Source organism: Ambystoma mexicanum, chromosome 2p, assembly GCF_040938575.1.
Source record: "Ambystoma mexicanum isolate Mex_15411 chromosome 2p, UKY_AmexF1_1, whole genome shotgun sequence".
Classification (NCBI taxonomy): domain Eukaryota; kingdom Metazoa; phylum Chordata; class Amphibia; order Caudata; family Ambystomatidae; genus Ambystoma; species Ambystoma mexicanum.
In genome coordinates this window covers 60,618,654-60,636,701 of record NC_090923.1, presented here as the reverse complement: position 1 = coordinate 60,636,701, position 18,048 = coordinate 60,618,654, and the positions used below count along the sequence as shown (strand labels likewise).

Here is an 18,048-nt window from a genome sequence, read left to right as displayed (position 1 = left end):
GTGTAACACTCAACGTTTGTCATGCAATTCTATTAGTTGGAAAAGGTAACTTTACAATAGGTATTATATCTGTATATGGTAACAGAGCGTGAGGATTGGATAACTCTTATCGGGTGGGCGTCTACGCCCATCCCTCTACATCACTCGTGATATACGTCACTACAAACACGTCTGATTGGTTCTACTAGCTATAGGACCCTAGATTATTTGGTCCATTGTGATTGGGCAGGTTACACCCCTAAGCATAAATCTCCACTTTAATTAGCAGCATGGACACCCTGATGCGGAGTGCCCCAAGATTCACCCTGCCTCCCTTCCATCAATCAGTACCTTTAGGGCTATGTGTCAATTTGTTGGCTGAGGATGGGCTTGAAACTTAGTTCTTATCAGGAAAAGTTATGGCATCCTTGGGCTCTGGGTGACATCAGTCGTTGGTACCTCTTTGCCCTTAGCTGGTCACGTGTCTGTTCACTGTGAATCTGCTCCTTTTTCCTTGTATTTGATTCCTCCGTAGCCTCGCCACCTGCCTGGGGCCTCTTTATCTCGACCTTCACTGGCTGGCTGGTATGCTTTGAAGTTTCGATTCTTCGAGGTTGCCGCTCTCCTCACTTCCTTAAGTTGACCTCGAATTCCCAGGCAAGAGCTGCTTCTTACTGAGTTTTGATTCCACTCTTTCCTTTGGCTTTGGCTGGAATATGAATCTTGGTCTTGTTAGCCCCTTGCAGCATGGGCTTAATTCGGCTTTACAAAATTGAGTCGCACTTGTATACTATGCTTCATTGAGGTAGATATATAATTGGCACATGCCGCTCTATTCTTCTACTAAGCATTGCAAGCAGTTCTGTTTTCTTAGCTTTGTGCGTTCTAAGCCTATCTACAAGTGTTAGCTGGTTGAATACTTCCATCTTGTTTCACAGCTACATTTCATTACGTCTCTTTATATATCATCGTTTCGTCTTATAAATCCATTACATCATTATTCTTTCCATTTCATCCTTGCGCGTCATCTTTCGGTTGTGTTTATGTTCATGTTATCCTTTTCGCTTAATTTATGTGCATCTGTATGACTGTCCGGGCTCTTATGTCGTCATCATTTACCCTCCATTAGGGCTCTTTGGGTCTCTTCGGGGACGGCTTGTAAGTAGTCTTCACTTCGGGCCAGCTGCTGGTACGGTTGCCGCAGTGGGTACCGAGCCGCCCATGGTTGTCTGGTTATAGGCACTTCAACAGGTATTGCTCTTCTGATGGGCACTGGGCATAGGCTCAGTGCAGCTCGGTTTTTTCAATTGTTCCTCATACATCACTTTGGCGAGTCTGTTCCTGGTACCTCAAACTGTGGGGTTGGGGTGTAAGCCATGTCTGGGACCTCCTCTACAGGGATTATATGTGGATATAGCACACTTTCCAAATTCCAGGCTCCTGTTTCAGATCTACCCCTAGAGCACAATTCCAGGAATTCTGCTGCAAGTTCCACCACCTGGTTCAGGGGGACAAAGTGGGGCTGTAGATGGCAGGCGTGCCTGGCTTTCAATTTCATAGGAGCGGCTGAATTATTCTGACCACCTAACTGGACTGGGCACTGGCCAATCATGACATGCAAAATGTTCTGCCTTTCTGATGTGTCAGTCCTTATTAGATGAAATTGTCAGACTCACAGTCTGGGCAGAATTCAGTCTCATCTGATAGGTGGATCAGGCCAGAAATCTGCATTGTGCACCACCGGTGGATTTGTAGAGCGTATGGATTTCGTGCCATTCTGATGTGCAGTACTACACACTGGTGTTTTGCTCACTGCGTGTTAGGGGTACAGTAAGGGTTAAATATGCGACACAGCTAGAACATATTATCCAGACACTCTGACTGCACTGCGGCAGTAAACTGATCAAATCCACCTCTGCGTCACCTTCCAAGGGTTTACATTAGGTTTAGGGCTACGGATGCAGTTGGTTAGGGTCTCATTAAGGAACGGTTACGTTTAGGATGTCAATTGTTAGACTATAGTTAGGAAACAAGCTGCTCGTTCCTTATGGAATAAATGGAGAAAGTGGCATCCCCTTCCGATTTCAACATCACTCAAGATGGCGGTTACTACATGCTATTCATGGAGTTTACGAAGCATTCTAGTCTTTCTCAAGATAGTGTCGGAATTCCGACAACTATATATTTCATGAAATTAGCCCATTCGGCGCGTTGCTACGTTTATGCTTCGCCGCTGCCGCTCAACCTTTCAGTCAGTTCTTCTTGTTCCTGCTCCACATTGTTCCGTTTCTCCCGGAGATGGGTGCTCGTCTCACTTGCTACTTGTTTCGTCCAATTCCTGACTCACTCTTGTCTTGTGTCCTGGCTACCGGGTGCCTGTCCTTTGCGGTTTCCTTCTTCCTCACTCTCCTTTGCATTTGCCGCTCAGCATTGTTTCGTCTTCTGCCTTACCTTCCTTTTTCTTTCTTACTTCCGCGCCTTGCGGTTCCAGCTCCTTTTTGTCTTCATCTTTGCCTTCTTACTTCCCCTTCATTCTTTCTCCCTCTCTCTTCTGAGAATACCTGCAATATTACTTGTTGCTATTCCGGCCTTTCTCTGGACTACAAGCTCCATTCCTCTATTGCAACATCCTACTCTTGGACTACACTACTTTTCCTTGGACAACAAATTCCAGCATTCTTCATTGGAATGTCAAAACTACTTGTTCAAATCATCATCGGGTTTTAGTCCCCAGAAGGGCTTTCCGAGGGCGGGGCCCATCGGGTACACGGAGTTCTGTTCCCCATAAAGACTCTGGATGCCTGGTGGGATTCTCCCTCTAGTCGTCATACTCTGCTGAAACAAACCATGAGTAGTTGTTATTGAGACTGTAATGACTATGGGAAGACCCAGGGCTTTAAGTGGGCTGAGGCTACCCAGGGATGAGCCCTGGCAGGCTCTGGCAGAGCTAGAGGACCAGGCATTTTTTTTTTCTAAAGCCAAAAGCTGTTGCACATGAGTAAAACAAAGTCTTTCATCCATAATGGTGGTACCGGCACATGTGAGGTATCCCATCAATCAAGAAATGAAAGTGTGTGACAACTGGAAGCTGAGACCTTTTCCCCCCAAAGCATGAAGCTCCTGCTCACTCAGGAGCTTTAGGCATTAGGAAAAAAGGCCTCTGCATCCAGCGGCCTCACCTTTTCAGCTTTGGGGAGGGACAGCAGCACCATTAAGGCTGAAAAGGTAAGGCGATGTCCCCTGCCAGGCAAGCATTTAGTAAATAAATGCAGAGATCAGCATCCTCTTCCCCCAGCGGGAGAGGGTGCTGATCTCTACAAAGGGGTGTCTGTAGCCCTTTAGGCCAGTGCTCATCAAGGGGGAATGGCCTAATGTGCTAGCACGTGAGCCCCCTGCTGTTAGACCACACCCCCCTTGATGAGCCTCATCTCCTTTTCCAATGCTACTTGAGGCACTGGGAAGACGTCATGCAGAGACACGTCCTGATGTGCTACACATATGCTTATGACATCCGTTCTACGTTTCCCTTCCCACCTATAGGTCCGGTGAGAGTCATGATGTGGGACTGGGAGCATGGTGTGTGTGCACTGCCTCCAGAACACTGATGTTCCAGGTAACAAAAATAGGATTCTAATCTTGGATGTGGTTAGTTCAGTAAATCTTTGGTAGCAGCTCTGCAGGGTGAACAATCCTAACGTTGTTACCACCCCTCTTTATTAGCAAGTTGTATAGGTTTTCAGTACATTGACTACAGTAGAATGAGCGGAAGACTCTACGACTTTACTAAGGAGGACTTCCGTCCTCCCAATTAGCACAATAGTCTTCTATGCATAGCCGGGCAATCCCATCCTCCCAAGGTCACTTCCCTAGTCTCCAAGAAATAACTAGCACAGATGTACACCCTTAATCCAATTAAGACTCAAACTCTCATCATTCATTTGAAATAACCTGTGTTAAACATGGGCATACTTATGACAATGCAAGTGTTTTTTTTCTTATTAACTTTGCTTAGCCATCAGAATGCAAAACGTGCCAATTAATACAGCATTAGTTACCAGGTTTAAGACATCCATCCTTACTTCAAGCATATCATTCAAAGTGATGTATTTATTGAAGCTACATGTCTAGTGCTGAATGTAGAGGCCTAGTCTTTCTCAATTCAGAATAATGCACAGTATATTTCACATCAGCATTGTTTGAGGCATTCGTTTGCATTTGTTCCTCCACACTGATATCCAGCTGTGTCTTTTGCCAAGATTTAGGGTTCTGGTTAGGGTGATCTTGAACCCAGCGCTAGTATTGGGACTAAGGCTTGATGTAGGCAGGGTTAAGGTTCTGGGAGACAACAGGAAGACATCTCGGGGGCTTTAGGGATGGATCTAGAATGAAGGCTTGGGTAAGTGAGAAGTGATTTTGGAGTTAAAGGAGACAGCTGGAAGACATCTCAGGGGGATTACGAGTAGACCGAGAGGGCTAGGAAGTGTTGTGGTTCCGGGACACAGCTGGAAGACATCTCGGGAGGGATTACAGGTAGATCTAGAGTTAGGGTTGGGTTAGGGATAAGAAGTCTGGTGGATCCGAGAGTCAGCTGGAAGACCTCTCGGGAGGGGGGGGTTACGGGTAGACCGAGAGTTAGGGCTAGAATTGGGGATAAGAAGTGTTGCGGTTCTGGGTGACAGCTGGAAGACATCTCAGTGGGATTACGGGTAGGCCTAGAGTTAGGTCTAGTGTTAGGGATAAGAGGTGTTACGGTTCTCTGACACAACTCGAAGACATCTATGGGAGATTACTGGTAGACCTAGGGTTAGGGCTAGGAATAAGAGGTGTTACGGTTCTGGGAGACAGCTGGAAGACATCTCTGGAGGGATTACGGGTAGATCTAGAGTTAGTTGGGGCTAGGGATAAGAAGTGTTGTGGTTATTGGGGAAAGCCTGAAGACCTCACAGGGTGGGAATGGCTAGTGTTTGGCAAGGGCAAGGGAAAGCGAGAAGGGTAGCGTTGGGACTCAGTTTCGGAAAAGGTCGCTGTGGAGTGGTACCGTTTGAGTGGAGACCGGGGGTCTGCAGTGGTTATGGTGAAGGGTTAGCAATATGGTTATAATGTTAGACCTATGAAAAGGCTCAGGTTAGGCATTAGGTTGGTGTATAGGTGGAGTCCTGGGAGATTGCTGGTCCCTAGTGGCACTGCGACATTCATAACATCCCCCTATGGGGGGTAACGTCCTCCAAGTCTCAAACTAGTCCCGTAACTCTGCAAGACCTACTTTTTAATGACGGACCACTCCTTCCTAGATATTTTTTATTGTGGCTCACAGGGTTTGTGAAGTATTTGAATACCCCTTTTGTTTGGGGTTACGGATTCTTATAAAAATAACTGTGGATGGGGCTAAACTGCTAGAGAAGGTGCTGCCTGTTGCCAAATTTGCTGATTTCCCCTCTGCCAGGACGCCACAGGTAGGAACCCTACTCATGAAGGCAACTGGGCGTTAGGATGCACATCTGGGATCCGGCTCTTGCCAGGCTGCCACCATTCTTTCCATCCCTGAACTCAGCCCATCACCCCACACACAAGGCGGGCATTCAACACATTATTTAGAAATAAGGAAAAATGAACAAATGACCAGTGAGAAATCACAGCGAGTGGAGGCTCGCATCGGCCAACTGTGTGCATCCTACAATCACAGGATGGAACCACAGCCTGAGACTCAGCTTTTCATCCTTCCGAGGTTGATAAATTGCGCAATAACACACCGCATTACAGCGCTATGAGGAATTTGGTATAAGGCAATGTGTAAACGGTCGATTATTTTAAACAGATTGTTTTTGGAACTTTTAGAACCTCTTGTAGGTTTTTGTGTTCGGCAGATTTGTGGGTAGAATGGCTAATGAGGACGTGCCCTGTGTGGCCAGACTCCTCCTACCAGCCCAGTACGGTTAGATGTATCCAGTTTAAGTAGTGCACAAGTGTAAGGAGAGAGTCAACAAGGGGTCTCCAAGTCCGGCCCTTGAGAACCCCAACACACTAGGTTTTTCATCTAACCACCGACCATGCAAATGACCTAATTGCATATTCACTATATTCAAATCTATTTTAGATCACGGTCTGGCTGCCATCTTGGGTGAGGTCGCATTTCGGTTCTTCAGTCAAGGCTAGGTGCTCAGGACCACCAGAGTATTGAGGTGTGCAGTATGAAAGACTAATGACCCAGCATGAGATATTCTGAAAATATGGGCTGTAGTTGGGTCTTGAGGTCCGAAATAGGAGACCACATCGTATGACAAGGGGCTCAGTGAGTCACAAGACAAAAACCAATAGGTTTCAATTTTTATTCTCAAAGTTAGCGCACAAAGCATTTGGAAATCCCAGTCTATGGGTGTTCCCTTTTCTATGTCCCTCAACCTTGAAGGGGCTGCCACCACCCTAGCCAAGGGTCCCTATTCCACATTGGCCTGCTCCTAGATCAGTTGACAGCCTGGGTTCCCCTACTGTCCAATTCCCTCCCTCCCCCTAGGGAGGCATGGCGGCCATTGCCTTCGCCAGCTGACTCCCTCAGGGATTTCAGAGCAGGGTATCCTGGTACGCTTCTCCTGAGGGCCGTCTCTTAGCCTTCCTGTTCGCCCATTTCTTTCTTTCTCCCGCCACCCCCCCCCCATTGGTTACCCGAGTCAGCTGCTCACCTGGGCCAATCTCTACCTAAGCCACACCTTCGAGGGTGGGACTCCCCATGGAATTCAGCAAAGGTCCTGTAGCCCCACCCCTTTTCAGTATCCATTTGCTGTAGCCAGCTATGTGCTTAGAGTGGTTATTTGCTCTCTGGTTCTCTCCTGTCTTTGGCCAGTCGCTGTTCAAACAACGTTTCGGGGGTGTTTTCGGTGTCCCCTGTTCCTATGTATATCCTTGCTAGTTCCAGTCTTGCTGTTGCTACCCACTGCTCCCCTGTAGCCCGTTTAGGGTTGGTGTCTTTGGTGTCCCACTCATATGCCAAGGGGGAAAAGACCCGTCTTCTCCCATTTGTGAAAACAGTGCGTTCCTCCTGTTCCACCGGGCCTTGTTGGTTAGGCCCAGGTGCATTGTGCTAGTTGTAGTTCCCGTTTTGCTTAACTTTGTACTGCTTCCTGGATTCTATGGTCCATCCCAGGTTTCTGAGCAGTCTGGTGCATGCTGGTCTTTGTGGTATCTGAAAGAATAGAGACCAGGCTGGGGCAGAGGCTGATGGGTATAGGGAACGAGATGCCAGTTAAACAACGAACATCTCTGGCATCAGGGATTCTTGATACGGAGGTCCAGCCCCGCGCCACCTCCATGTTTCTGGGATAGGTCTGGTACTTGGACTAGGCCTTGGAAGGCAGCCTCACACAGGTTATAAGGGTCGCTGGGCTCCGAGTGACAGGGTCAGTCTCGTATGCTGGAGACTGTGAAACCTCTAAAGAGACTTCTGCATGAAATGGCCCTAGACAAGGGATATGCTTCGTTAACATGCCTCAAGCAGTTATTAAGCAGTTGGAAAGTTTAAATCGCAGTTCCAAATTAGTGCTAAGCATTTCTCTTCCATAAGCAGTTCATTTAAGCTCTAAGCATTGGGTAAACCACTGTTTATTTAACTAATACATGTTTCCTGCCCTATACATGGATCAACAGGGCTTAGTTAATGTTTACATTTTGGAGGCAGTTTGCTTGCTTCATTACTGCTTAAGAATGCCCTTCGTAGTGAGCGAGTTCATGGTTCGGACTCCATTGGGAGTTGTGGTGATGAAAGCAAAAACAAAGCTGGGGACCCTGTATAAGAGGGGTGTGTCAATAATAGACCTACCATGAGCAGCATAGGCTTAGCTGGTGCTCTGATCCTGCCCCCACCTCCAAGGCCTTAGCCTGGACAATCCTGACGCCCACAAGAGAGATTAAAGGGTTGCTTCAAGAGACACGGAACCCTCAAACATGGCCCTGCAGCCCAATGGCTCCAATTGAAATCTAAAGGTGCACCGGCATTTTAAGGGCAGAGGAACGAACCTGCTTCCAACTTTAAGCGGTTGCCAGCCACCATGCCATGGGGTTGCAAAACTGCACACTTGCGAAAATTGCTGGTGTCATCTTTCATTGGATTAGATAAGTAGGAACCCAGCCCCTGAATCTTTCCCGTCCTCGCGTCCCACCCACCCCCTCCCGGCCAGGTTTTGAGTGATGAAGGTGGTGGCTTAGGCGACTAGATTTTTCATAGCAAGGCCCGGAGGAAGCCACGGAGAAAAGGGACTAGAAACTGTCAATTTCATTGTATTGCAATAGATATAGAAGAAAGACACGAACGGCTGCACTTTCAAACACATATGGCCGTCCGGATTGATGGTGAATTGCTCATGACCTGCTGGGGCTGCAGGGTGTGGGGGGATGGGCTGCGGAAGAGTGTGCCGGAGAAGCCCAGAAACCGGAAGGAAGTGGTCTGAGGACGAGCAGCGGCTCATTTCACACAGCACTACTTCTTTGAACAGTTTGACGAGTTTGCTGGGCTGCTGCTTTCATGTCGGGCGTCACTGGAATGAGAAAATACACTGTACAATGGATCCCACACTCCAGACTTCACGCAGGAAAGGAACATGCGAACTGCCCCCTCCTCTGTCCTTATTTGCAATTTCGGCATGTTGTTTTGTGGGTTGCTTGGATGAAGAGGGGCGGGACTTCCCGTTAGCTTGAGGAGTTCAACCTCTTTACTCCCCATTCACATTATCACTCAACACAAGTTGACACTGTTAGCCAGAGGAGTTCCTAGGGGCGCGGCTAAGGGGCTGAGCTATATTCCTGGATCTTTTGGTTGTAGCCCCGGATAGCCGCTCAGGGGTTACAACCAAAAGGCTAGCTAGCCCCGAGTCCTGACAGTCCTGACAGTCCTGACAGTCCTGACAGTCCTGACAGTCCTGACATTCGCATAGCCCCATATCTTTTCCAGACCTAGCAACACCACTGCCCATAGCTCCCAACCTTTTGTGTCACCAAGGCGGGTGAAAACGCCCGACTTTCTTTTTGGCGGGTGAGAGCCCATAGAAGTGAATGGGCGTATGATCAACTTGGCGTGTGATTCAGCTGCTTGAAAGGTGGATGACACCAGCAAAAAGTGGGTGAGTTGAGAGCTATGCCTCTGCCGTTAGCACTCTTTGAGCGGTTTTACTTTCCCTCCTTTTCCAATAATTTCTAAAAGGAACACCACGTTTTCTTTGCCTCAGAGACCAGGTAAGGGGGCCAGTCTCGTTTTGTTTTGACAAAGCAGTCTTTCTCACAGCAGTCCTGATGCAGAGGCGGACTGGCCTAGTGGGCTGCAACCTTATTTTCAGGTAGGACAGCGCCCCTGAAAGATTAACTCCATCACATGTTCTGCTTCTGGAATGCGGTAGGGCTGGGTGGGCAAAAGTCTGTCATACATCAGGCTATAGGACGCTATAGCTGTGCCACGCACGCTGTAGGGTCGGGCGTAGTGTGTTATCTAATGGGAAGCTTTGTCATAGTAATCTTTTGGTCTTCTATCCGCCAAATGTGTTCACTCTCCTATAACATACCACCAATCCTTGTGCCATCAAGGAAGAAGGCTTTCAGTCTTCCAAGGTGATCCTTAAAGTGGACATGCAGAGATCTATTGTTTAGAGTCCCTCCCCCCCCCCCCGCAAGAGCTGTGCTGTGGATAGGATATCACTAAAAAGCAATTTGTGGTTAGGGTAAACGTAGGGTGAACTTGGCACTGTTTTTGCCTGACTGACGTGTTGGCACGAAGTCTAAATCTTGCCCTTTTGATTATTTCAAAGAAGCCCTCTAAACTCCCATTTCCTTAACATCTGAATGATATAATCACAAAGTCTTCAAGGCGCTAGATGAACTTCTGTGGCACGCAGGGCCAGTGGCAGGGAATGCCATAGCCTGGAAGCCGCCACAGAGGTCGTGGCCCCCGGATCTGGAATGATGGAAGCAGGGAATCTGAAGGACGAGTAGAGGAGCAGAACAGAGGGGATGAGAGGGAACATAAGGTGGACCTTTTTCCTCTTAGAACTCTGGGACAGTAACATTAAAAAGCCTGGTGTAGACGCACAGTGCCTTACATTCCACCTGTTTGGGGGGGACTAGTGATGGCTTGAAGAGAGGCACTGACTTGGTCCAAGTAGAGGACTGTTAAAACCGGGTTGAAGTTGCTACATGACGGTGGCATGTGTGTGAGTGGAGGGTGATGTTGAAGTAAATGAGTGAGTAAAGAGCGGGAGGTTGCTATAGAGGTTCTGCAACCTGTGGCTCTCCAGGTGTTTTGGACTACAATTACCATCAGCTCTAGGTAGCCTAGTCGATGGTCATGGGAGTAGCAGTCCAACACATCTGGAGAGCCACAAGTTGCAGACCAATGCTATAGAGAGTAGAGGAGCCGGCGGTGAGATCAAGGGAGTTCCTGCAGGGGTGGGGGTTGGAAGTTTATGTAGTTTGGCCAGGAAGTGGTCAGAGAGTGTCGAGTCACGCTATAACTGATGTATGGAAGGTTGACGGTGCCATATATGATCAAAGGGAAAGGACATTAAATGAAATCCTATTTTATTTATGTCGCGCTCATACACGAGTGTATGAGGGAGTGAGTAACTGATCAAAGACGTGATCAACAGAAGAGAGTAAAGTCGAAGGAGAAGGGGGGCAGATGGTGTGATTTTATTGATCATTAGCCCAATATCGCCACACCCTTCATTTATTACATTTGCTATACGCCCAGACCCGGAGGTATCGCCCTTCTTTCTGAATCCGCCCCATGGTCTTCTGTTTTATCGGGAATCGCAGCTCATGAAGGAACTGCCGGTTTCTATGTGAACATTGGATTTAGGGGAGATCACGTGGTTTTATACGTGTCTCTGTGGAAGTGAGATGGCTTTACTGGCACCATGTGCAGGCTGAACACGGGTGTCAGTTTCCGGTGCCCCATGGCACTTCGTCAGGGTCGGACTGGGGCATAACATTGACTCGGGCACCAATCAAAAGGTGGTACACCGTCGCAAATGGCAATTAGTTTCTTTTGTGACATACTGAATAGTTCCCACAGGGGGTTTTTGGTCAAATATGTTGGAAATCGTGTATTTTAAAACACTGGTTAAAACTTCAAGATGCGAAGCAATTCATCAGGTTGGCCTAGTTTGGGCCCCAAAACATGCCCCTTTTAACCAAATACATGGCCCACGGTAGCCTGTTGGGCCCTATTGCCCTATAGGCCAGTCCAAGCCTGGACTCGGTCAAACCGCACAGGTGTACCCGTCTGGGGATGGCTGACATTTAGGGTTACCGGCCTGCCTGGCTCCACGATGTGTGCAGGGCTCTTACGTTGCAGATGTTTTTGAATGTAGTATTATTGTTATCAATTAATGTGTTTACACACTTCCTGTTTTTTTTTTTTTTTTCGTTTTTTTTGTTATAGATTTATAAAGGATGACCGCTCAGGCCACATTGCCCCAAACCAACCTATTCTGGTGGAGGACCTCCAAGTGCAGACGAAGGGCCTCATCACGAGTTGGGCGGTTATTTGAGTTACAGCCCACCTGTCTGGTGGTAATACCACCGGATCATGTGTTGGGCACTAACCGTTGGGGACCATTCCCGATTGTGCCCATTGGACCCAATGGGGACTTTTCAGTGCAATTATCGCGCGGTAATACTGTCAGCGGTAATTGTTCTGAAAATTGCTGGTGGTAATCACGCCAGACTCCAGATTGAGCAGAGCAGTAAATGCGGCAGTAACGGAGTTAGACCGCCGCATTTATGGGCTACTGCCCAACTCGTGATGAAAACGTAACATCTCTTTTCACCATATTTTTTTGTGTGCATTGGTTTCCATTTATTAAGCGCTATTAGCCAAAGCGCAACAGTATGAACTTCTCGCATTTCTGCCAATAATGGAATATTGGACTCTTGGAGGTCTTGCGAGAAGGGTGTTTTTTTGGTTCCTTGATTGTGTCTGGTGGTTCCTTGATTGTGTCTGGTGGTTCCTTGATTGTGTCTGGTGGTTCCTTGATTGTGTCTGGTGGTTCCTTGATTGTGTCTGGTGGTTCCTTGATTGTATCTATCGGTGCATATGTACATCATACATGCTGAGGGTTGACGGTGGGTGTCTCCTAGCAAATATTACCTGTTCAAAAAGCAAACCACGCTAGTAAATTAAATTTAGTAAACTCCCCTGCTGGGGTGCGAAATCCATTTGCATAATGGGGATTCATCCGCAGTGCAAATGGCTTTCTTTTTTCCCCCTCAATCTGCCGGGGGGGTGGGGGGAATAGATGAAATTAAAGATGGCCGCCATCGTAGGGAAAGTAGACTAAGTCCCTTTTCCATTTCTATGGGGGCCGGAGCAAGAGGTGTGGCGGACCGGAGCTCTCTGTTGCCTCTCCACACAAAAAATCCCAAAATGGTGCACCCCGGGGAAGGTCCTCAGCGGGAGGGGAATGTATATTCTCGCCCGCCTTTCCAGCCACCTGATTGGATAATGGCCACTCCCAGGGTGAGAATGACTATTTCATTGCACAATATCCAGATATGGCCCTTAGAATGTGACATTCTGAACACTGGGGTCCTATGAGCAACTCTTGCAAGGATTTTCTCCATACTAGGACTTGGCAATCTAATACCACCCATACTTTGCTGCTGTGATTAATAACCCCCCTTTGCCTTCTCATTTCTGTCTTTGCAGTTTCGCCACGAGACCCACCTGGAATCCACTTTTCCAGAGGACAGTAATTGATCAAAACGCCGCAAGATGCCGCTTGGAGAGGATGGACCCAGCTGGAAGAAGAAAGCCGAGGACATCCGGGAGATCTACGAGTTCCGCGACGTTCTGGGAACGTGAGTATTCATTCACGCTAGACGCGGGTCCTGCTGACGTGATCATGAGAAGGAAAGGGGGCTTGAGAACCAGAACTAGGGCCATAGTTGCAGTTCTCCACATGTGCAGGACTACCACTCCTGAGAAGGCTCACAATTGACTAGCCTGGCTAGGAATGATGGGAGTTGTAGCCCAAAATATCTGGAGAGCTAAAGGTTGAACCCTGAGCTCGGAGGACCCAGGTGAGATGACCTGATGCCGCTCATTTAGACTGCTTGTATTGAGGGCGACCACTGATGTGAGGCTCTGGCAAACATGTGGATGAGGTAGCCTTTGAGACCACCCACCCTGGGTCTGGCAAGAAGGATTGTTACAGATGGTCTGGCTCTATAGATTTGGGGATCAGAGGAAGTGCTTTGTTGTCACATGACGGGAAGTACTTGAGTGTAGCACCCTTCACTGTGTGTTTGCCTGCTTGTGCCAGTCACTGTGCTTAGTGATACTGGAGAGGATGAAATCGCCCGATGTGGCCATGGGGACCTCGGCTGGGATGGTCTCGAGCAGCAGGTCTAGTTCTGTGAGGAAGAGATTGGAGGGCCCTGGTTTCAAATGGATGAGGGCAGGTAGAGGTGGGAGTCTGTGGGAAGTAGAAACGGTGATATGTTCAATGGAGGAGGGGGGGTAAAGTCAGAGGGGGCAATGGGGGCAGATGGTGTGTCTTTATTGATCATTAAACCCACACCACTGGCTTCCTGCTTGTGAATCCGCCCCAAACTCTTACTTATCGAGGATTTGCAATACTGCACTCTTTGTATCGTGTGCTTAGTGCAACAGAATGCAGACCCAATAAATGCTGCACTCTTTGTATCGTGTGCTTAGTGCAGCAGAATGCAGACACAGTAAATGTTGCCCTCTTTGTATCGTGTGCTTAGTGTAACAGAATGCAGACACAGTAAATGCTGCACTCTTTGTATTGTGTGCTTGGTGTGCAACAGAATGCAGACACAGTAAATGGTGCACTCTTGTATCGCGTGCTTGGTGCAGCAGAATGCAGACACAGTAAATGCTGCGCTCTTTGTAGCGTGGGCTCAGTGCAACAGAATGCACGCACCGTAAACGCGCTGCACTCTTTGTATCGTGCACTTGGTGCCACAGAATGCAGACACTGTTAGCGCTGCACTCTTGGATCGTGTGCTTGGTGCAGCAGAATGCAGACACAGTAAATGTGTGCTTAGTGCAACAGAATGCAGACGCAGTAAACGCTGCACTCTGAATCATGTGCTTAGTAAAGCCAGACACAAAGCTACACATCAAAATGCACAATTGTTATCCTGTGCTTGGTGTAAGCACACAGGCATGCAAATGCTGCACAGACTGCAGGACTGTGAGTGCAAATATAAACGTGCAGGTTTTAAACGGCATGCTTTTTTTATCTTTTATTCTTTATTTTTCTATAGCACAAACCTGGCGCTGTTGTATCTGAGCGATTCACAAAAAGGCGTATATAAACTATAAAACAACCAATACTGCACAATAACGCCTAACCATGAAACATCACCTTGTCTGGTCAAAATGGTCCATTAGCCCTTAAAAGACAGATTGCCACAACCAAGATTTCTTCTGATCTTCTTGAAGTCGGTGATCACAGGTGGGGCATTCGATCCAGTAACACCCGCTCCCGAAAGAGACGCTTTCTTAGTGGAACCCCGGGCCTCCAAGCGCTGAGGGGCACAAATTCCAAGGCCTCTCGGGTGCCCTTGAAATCTTTAGTTTCTCGGCCAGGTAACTCTGGGTTTGCCAATGCATTGCCTTCTTAGTAATGCATAGTAATTTAAAGGCCATCCTGGCCTAGGGTGACCAGACGTCCCGGTTTTGCTGGGACTCACCCGGTTTTTGGTGCTCTGTCCCCCTTCTCGAGATTGTGTCCATTGGTGTAGCCACTTGACAGCCACTTTCAAGAGTTAGTCCTACCTTTATGTTAATTGCCCTGTCCCGGTTTTTCGCTTTATAAATCTGCTCACCCTATCCTGGCCTCCAGAGAAAGCCAGTCCAAGGGGAGCAGAGTCGGGGTCCTGTGATCAGACCTTCATGCCGCAGTGTTGAAAGGAGCCACTGAAGAATGTGGTTGGCCAGGAAAGATGAAATTTGCTTAATAAATGCGGGATGGCACGAGGGCTTGTACTAAAGTATGAACGGGACATGGTGAAATAAGACTTCACTGCCCGCAAGGCATATCGGTGAAAGCTAACCCATGTCACATGGCCATTGGTATGAGGAATCGAGGTAAGTCGTGAGTCTAACATAAAACCCAGCGATTTCACCAGCTGGGAAAAACTAGATTGAGAGCCCTGGAATGTTTGCATGAAGGAACCAATGGGTTGAACATTGCAGTGAATTTTTGGCAGACTGTAAAACATGAGCTATTTACAGGTATCGGGTAATATCGTGGCAAAAATGTTGCAGGTAAAAATAATCGCCGCAAAAATGCTGTGGTTTGACCCGGTAAAGGTGTACCCCATTGTACCATTTAAGGGGGACGGGGGTTGCAGGGGTGTCCCCCCGCATCCTTTACATTGTTGTGGCGGCAAAACCACAGCATTTTTGCTGCAAAAGGTTGTATTCACGGCCATTTTTGGCCCGACATTAAGACCTGGAACCTATTTACACAATGTGAAAGGTGTAGGCAGATATGTAAGGGCAGATTCACCTGAACGGTGTTGCCCCATGGCGCGTGGCCTGCACACGCATGGGGACATCACACCTGCATGTGGTCAGCGGTTGATTTGTAAAAAAAAAATATTGGCCGCATTCGGAATGCATACATGCGTAATTCTTCCAAAGAGCCATAGGCGTTGGGGTTGGGGGGCTAAAAAGGGTATAGCCCCGGGTCTTTTGGTTGTAGCCCCAGGTAGAAGCTCAGGGGCTACAAGCAAAAGGCTACATAGCCTCGACAGTCCTGACATTAGCGAAGCCCAGGATCTTTTCCGGACCTAGCAACACCCCTGCACAGCCATAGGGCAGCCAATGAATAGCCAGGCTCACTGAGACCTGCAGCAAATCTGCACCTCTTTCCCTGCAGATGGTTTGCCCGGTCTCAGTCTAGGTGCAGGCACCCGCATGATGCGGCAGGGTCTGCACCTCAGTGGACTACTGAGAATCTCTCTAAGGATCCGTGTCTGATCCTCTGGTCACAGGTTCGGATCTCCTCGGACCTTCTGAGGTCAATAAAATGAGTACCATTGAGTTGGATAACCACATCTGTTATTAGTGCCCAAATAGTAACTTTCCAGCTGTGGTGGTGCATTGTATGTTATGCCGGCAGAGCAGCACCGATCTGCCAAAATTGATAACCTCAGGCTTGGCATGAGCATTTCTGTTTTTTATTTCAAATGTCCACCTCCTGAACCAAGGGGGACATGTAAACTGTGCATTGCTGTGAGAGGGACTTCAAGACCTGCTGCAAATGCGCTCATGGATTCCACCTGGCTGAGGGGCTCACCCTGATGGGTGCTGTGTAGGGTGCACGCCCGAGACGTGCATTTTGAATGAGGGGCTGGGCTGCAGGCCCCTTGCAACAGCCGACTTCCCTTCCATCACCTCGCAAACTCCCTACACGAATCGGGGCTGCGTGAGGTGTGATCTGTAGCCTTCGAGGGGCAAGGTGCCCTCACAGCTCCGTGCCCACAGGTTTTTCTGAATCTGGCCGCAGAGCAGAAGTCCTGCACGGTTTCAATGGGAAATCCAGGACTACAAGTACCAGAATGCAAAGTTAAAACCAGGACTGGACTAGTGTCTCCCGAATGGAATGAATGATGCTGGAATGTATGGTTTCGTGTTGGCAGGTCAGCATAGGTGTCGAGGACTTCCTCTCATGTGAACGTTTCTCTTTCAGTTGTTCCTGTGAGGTTGTGCCCCTCCTCTGATCGCCATAGCTCCCAAGTTGTCCTTTGTCATGCGGGACACTTCAAACTAGCCCAGTCCTACACTTCCCTTTTCATGCTGGGATATGTAGGCCTATGCTTGTAATTGGAAATACGAAACTACAAGTCCCAGCATGCAATGAGGAAAACCAAGACTGCCTCTGGGTGTCGCGCATGGCAGAGGGTAACTTGGCAGGTATAGATCCTCCATCTTGTCACCTTGCTTCTGGAAGACCGAGGGGTGGCTGCGCGGGAGCAGTGCAGCCTGGGTAGAACACGCAATTGCCTTCTTTTCAGTAAGGGTTTTGAAGGCGGCTGTTGCTCCAAAGGCACGCAGCTGAAGAGGCCGCAGTTTCCAGAACGTTCTTCCGACCCACTTTTGTACATTTTTGGAATTCCATCTGCTTTGTTCATTTTGGAAGAAGGTAGGAGGGGTGGGTGGAAAATGCACATTTTTGCGCTCCAGCAGAAGATAGAAAATAAACTGAGAAACCCGAGGAGAGGTGTGCAGGTTGGGGTGGCGTGAGGGAGTCTGGGGGAGTTGTTGTTGGCCGGGAGTTTGAGGAGGGCCGGGCGGGGGCTGTCTTGTGTTGCCGGGCTCTTCTTGGTATACACGGGCCAAATATTGACTGCACTTCAAAGGAATTAAGGGCTAAAACTTGACTGTCTGGGCCGCTTCTGGTGTCCAGTAGATTTTAAAGAGACAGTACTCCTTTTTCTCTCTTCACGTAAACTACGAGCGGGGAAGAGACCAGTTGCGTCATTTCACCAAAATGCCAGCAGCAGCAGCGAAGGTGACATCACATGACCCTTGACTGATGACATCACAGGAAGTGATGCCATTTGACCCCACCCCAAGTAACATCATGGGAAGCGCTAGAACATGACCTTAGACCCCTTTAATGAGTCTAGCAATAATTGTATAGAATTCCCGAAAGACAAATGTTTCTATTCTTTCTTATTTAGGGTCGCTGCTCAGTGTTACACTTGTAGAACCCTCTGTTCTTTTGAGGCTACAACATACATTCCAGCCACTCCTGAAACAAAGAGCTGCATTGTACTGGCCACAGTCCAGGAGCGTCAATGTAAAAAAGAAAATTCAAAAGTGTTTTTATATTTTTTGGGGGTGGCAAGGGAAACCCCAGGGGTCGCAGTTGCGACCTCTGGTGACCCAGTTGACAATCCCTGGAACTGGAAGAGACTGATTTAAATTAATACATCTATAGAGTCGAGTTAGAGTTTGCTGAACCGGGCTTGTGGCTACTAAGAGTAGCTTGTAGTAACTAGGACCACAATCAAAACACTGAAATGGCCTGACGGCTCCATCAGCTG

The 18,048-nt window shown here is 48.2% G+C and overlaps 1 protein-coding gene across 1 annotated transcript in view; it reads left to right on the top strand.

The window, feature by feature from the left end:
- CAMK1 (calcium/calmodulin dependent protein kinase I) overlaps window positions 1-18,048 on the top strand; it is a 483,807-nt gene that overhangs the window by 86,242 nt on the left and 379,517 nt on the right. The window contains exon 2 of the mRNA XM_069643253.1: window positions 12,665-12,816. Coding sequence (XP_069499354.1) covers window positions 12,731-12,816 — 86 coding nt within the window. The 5' untranslated portion in view covers window positions 12,665-12,730. The remainder of the gene's footprint in view (window positions 1-12,664; window positions 12,817-18,048) is intronic.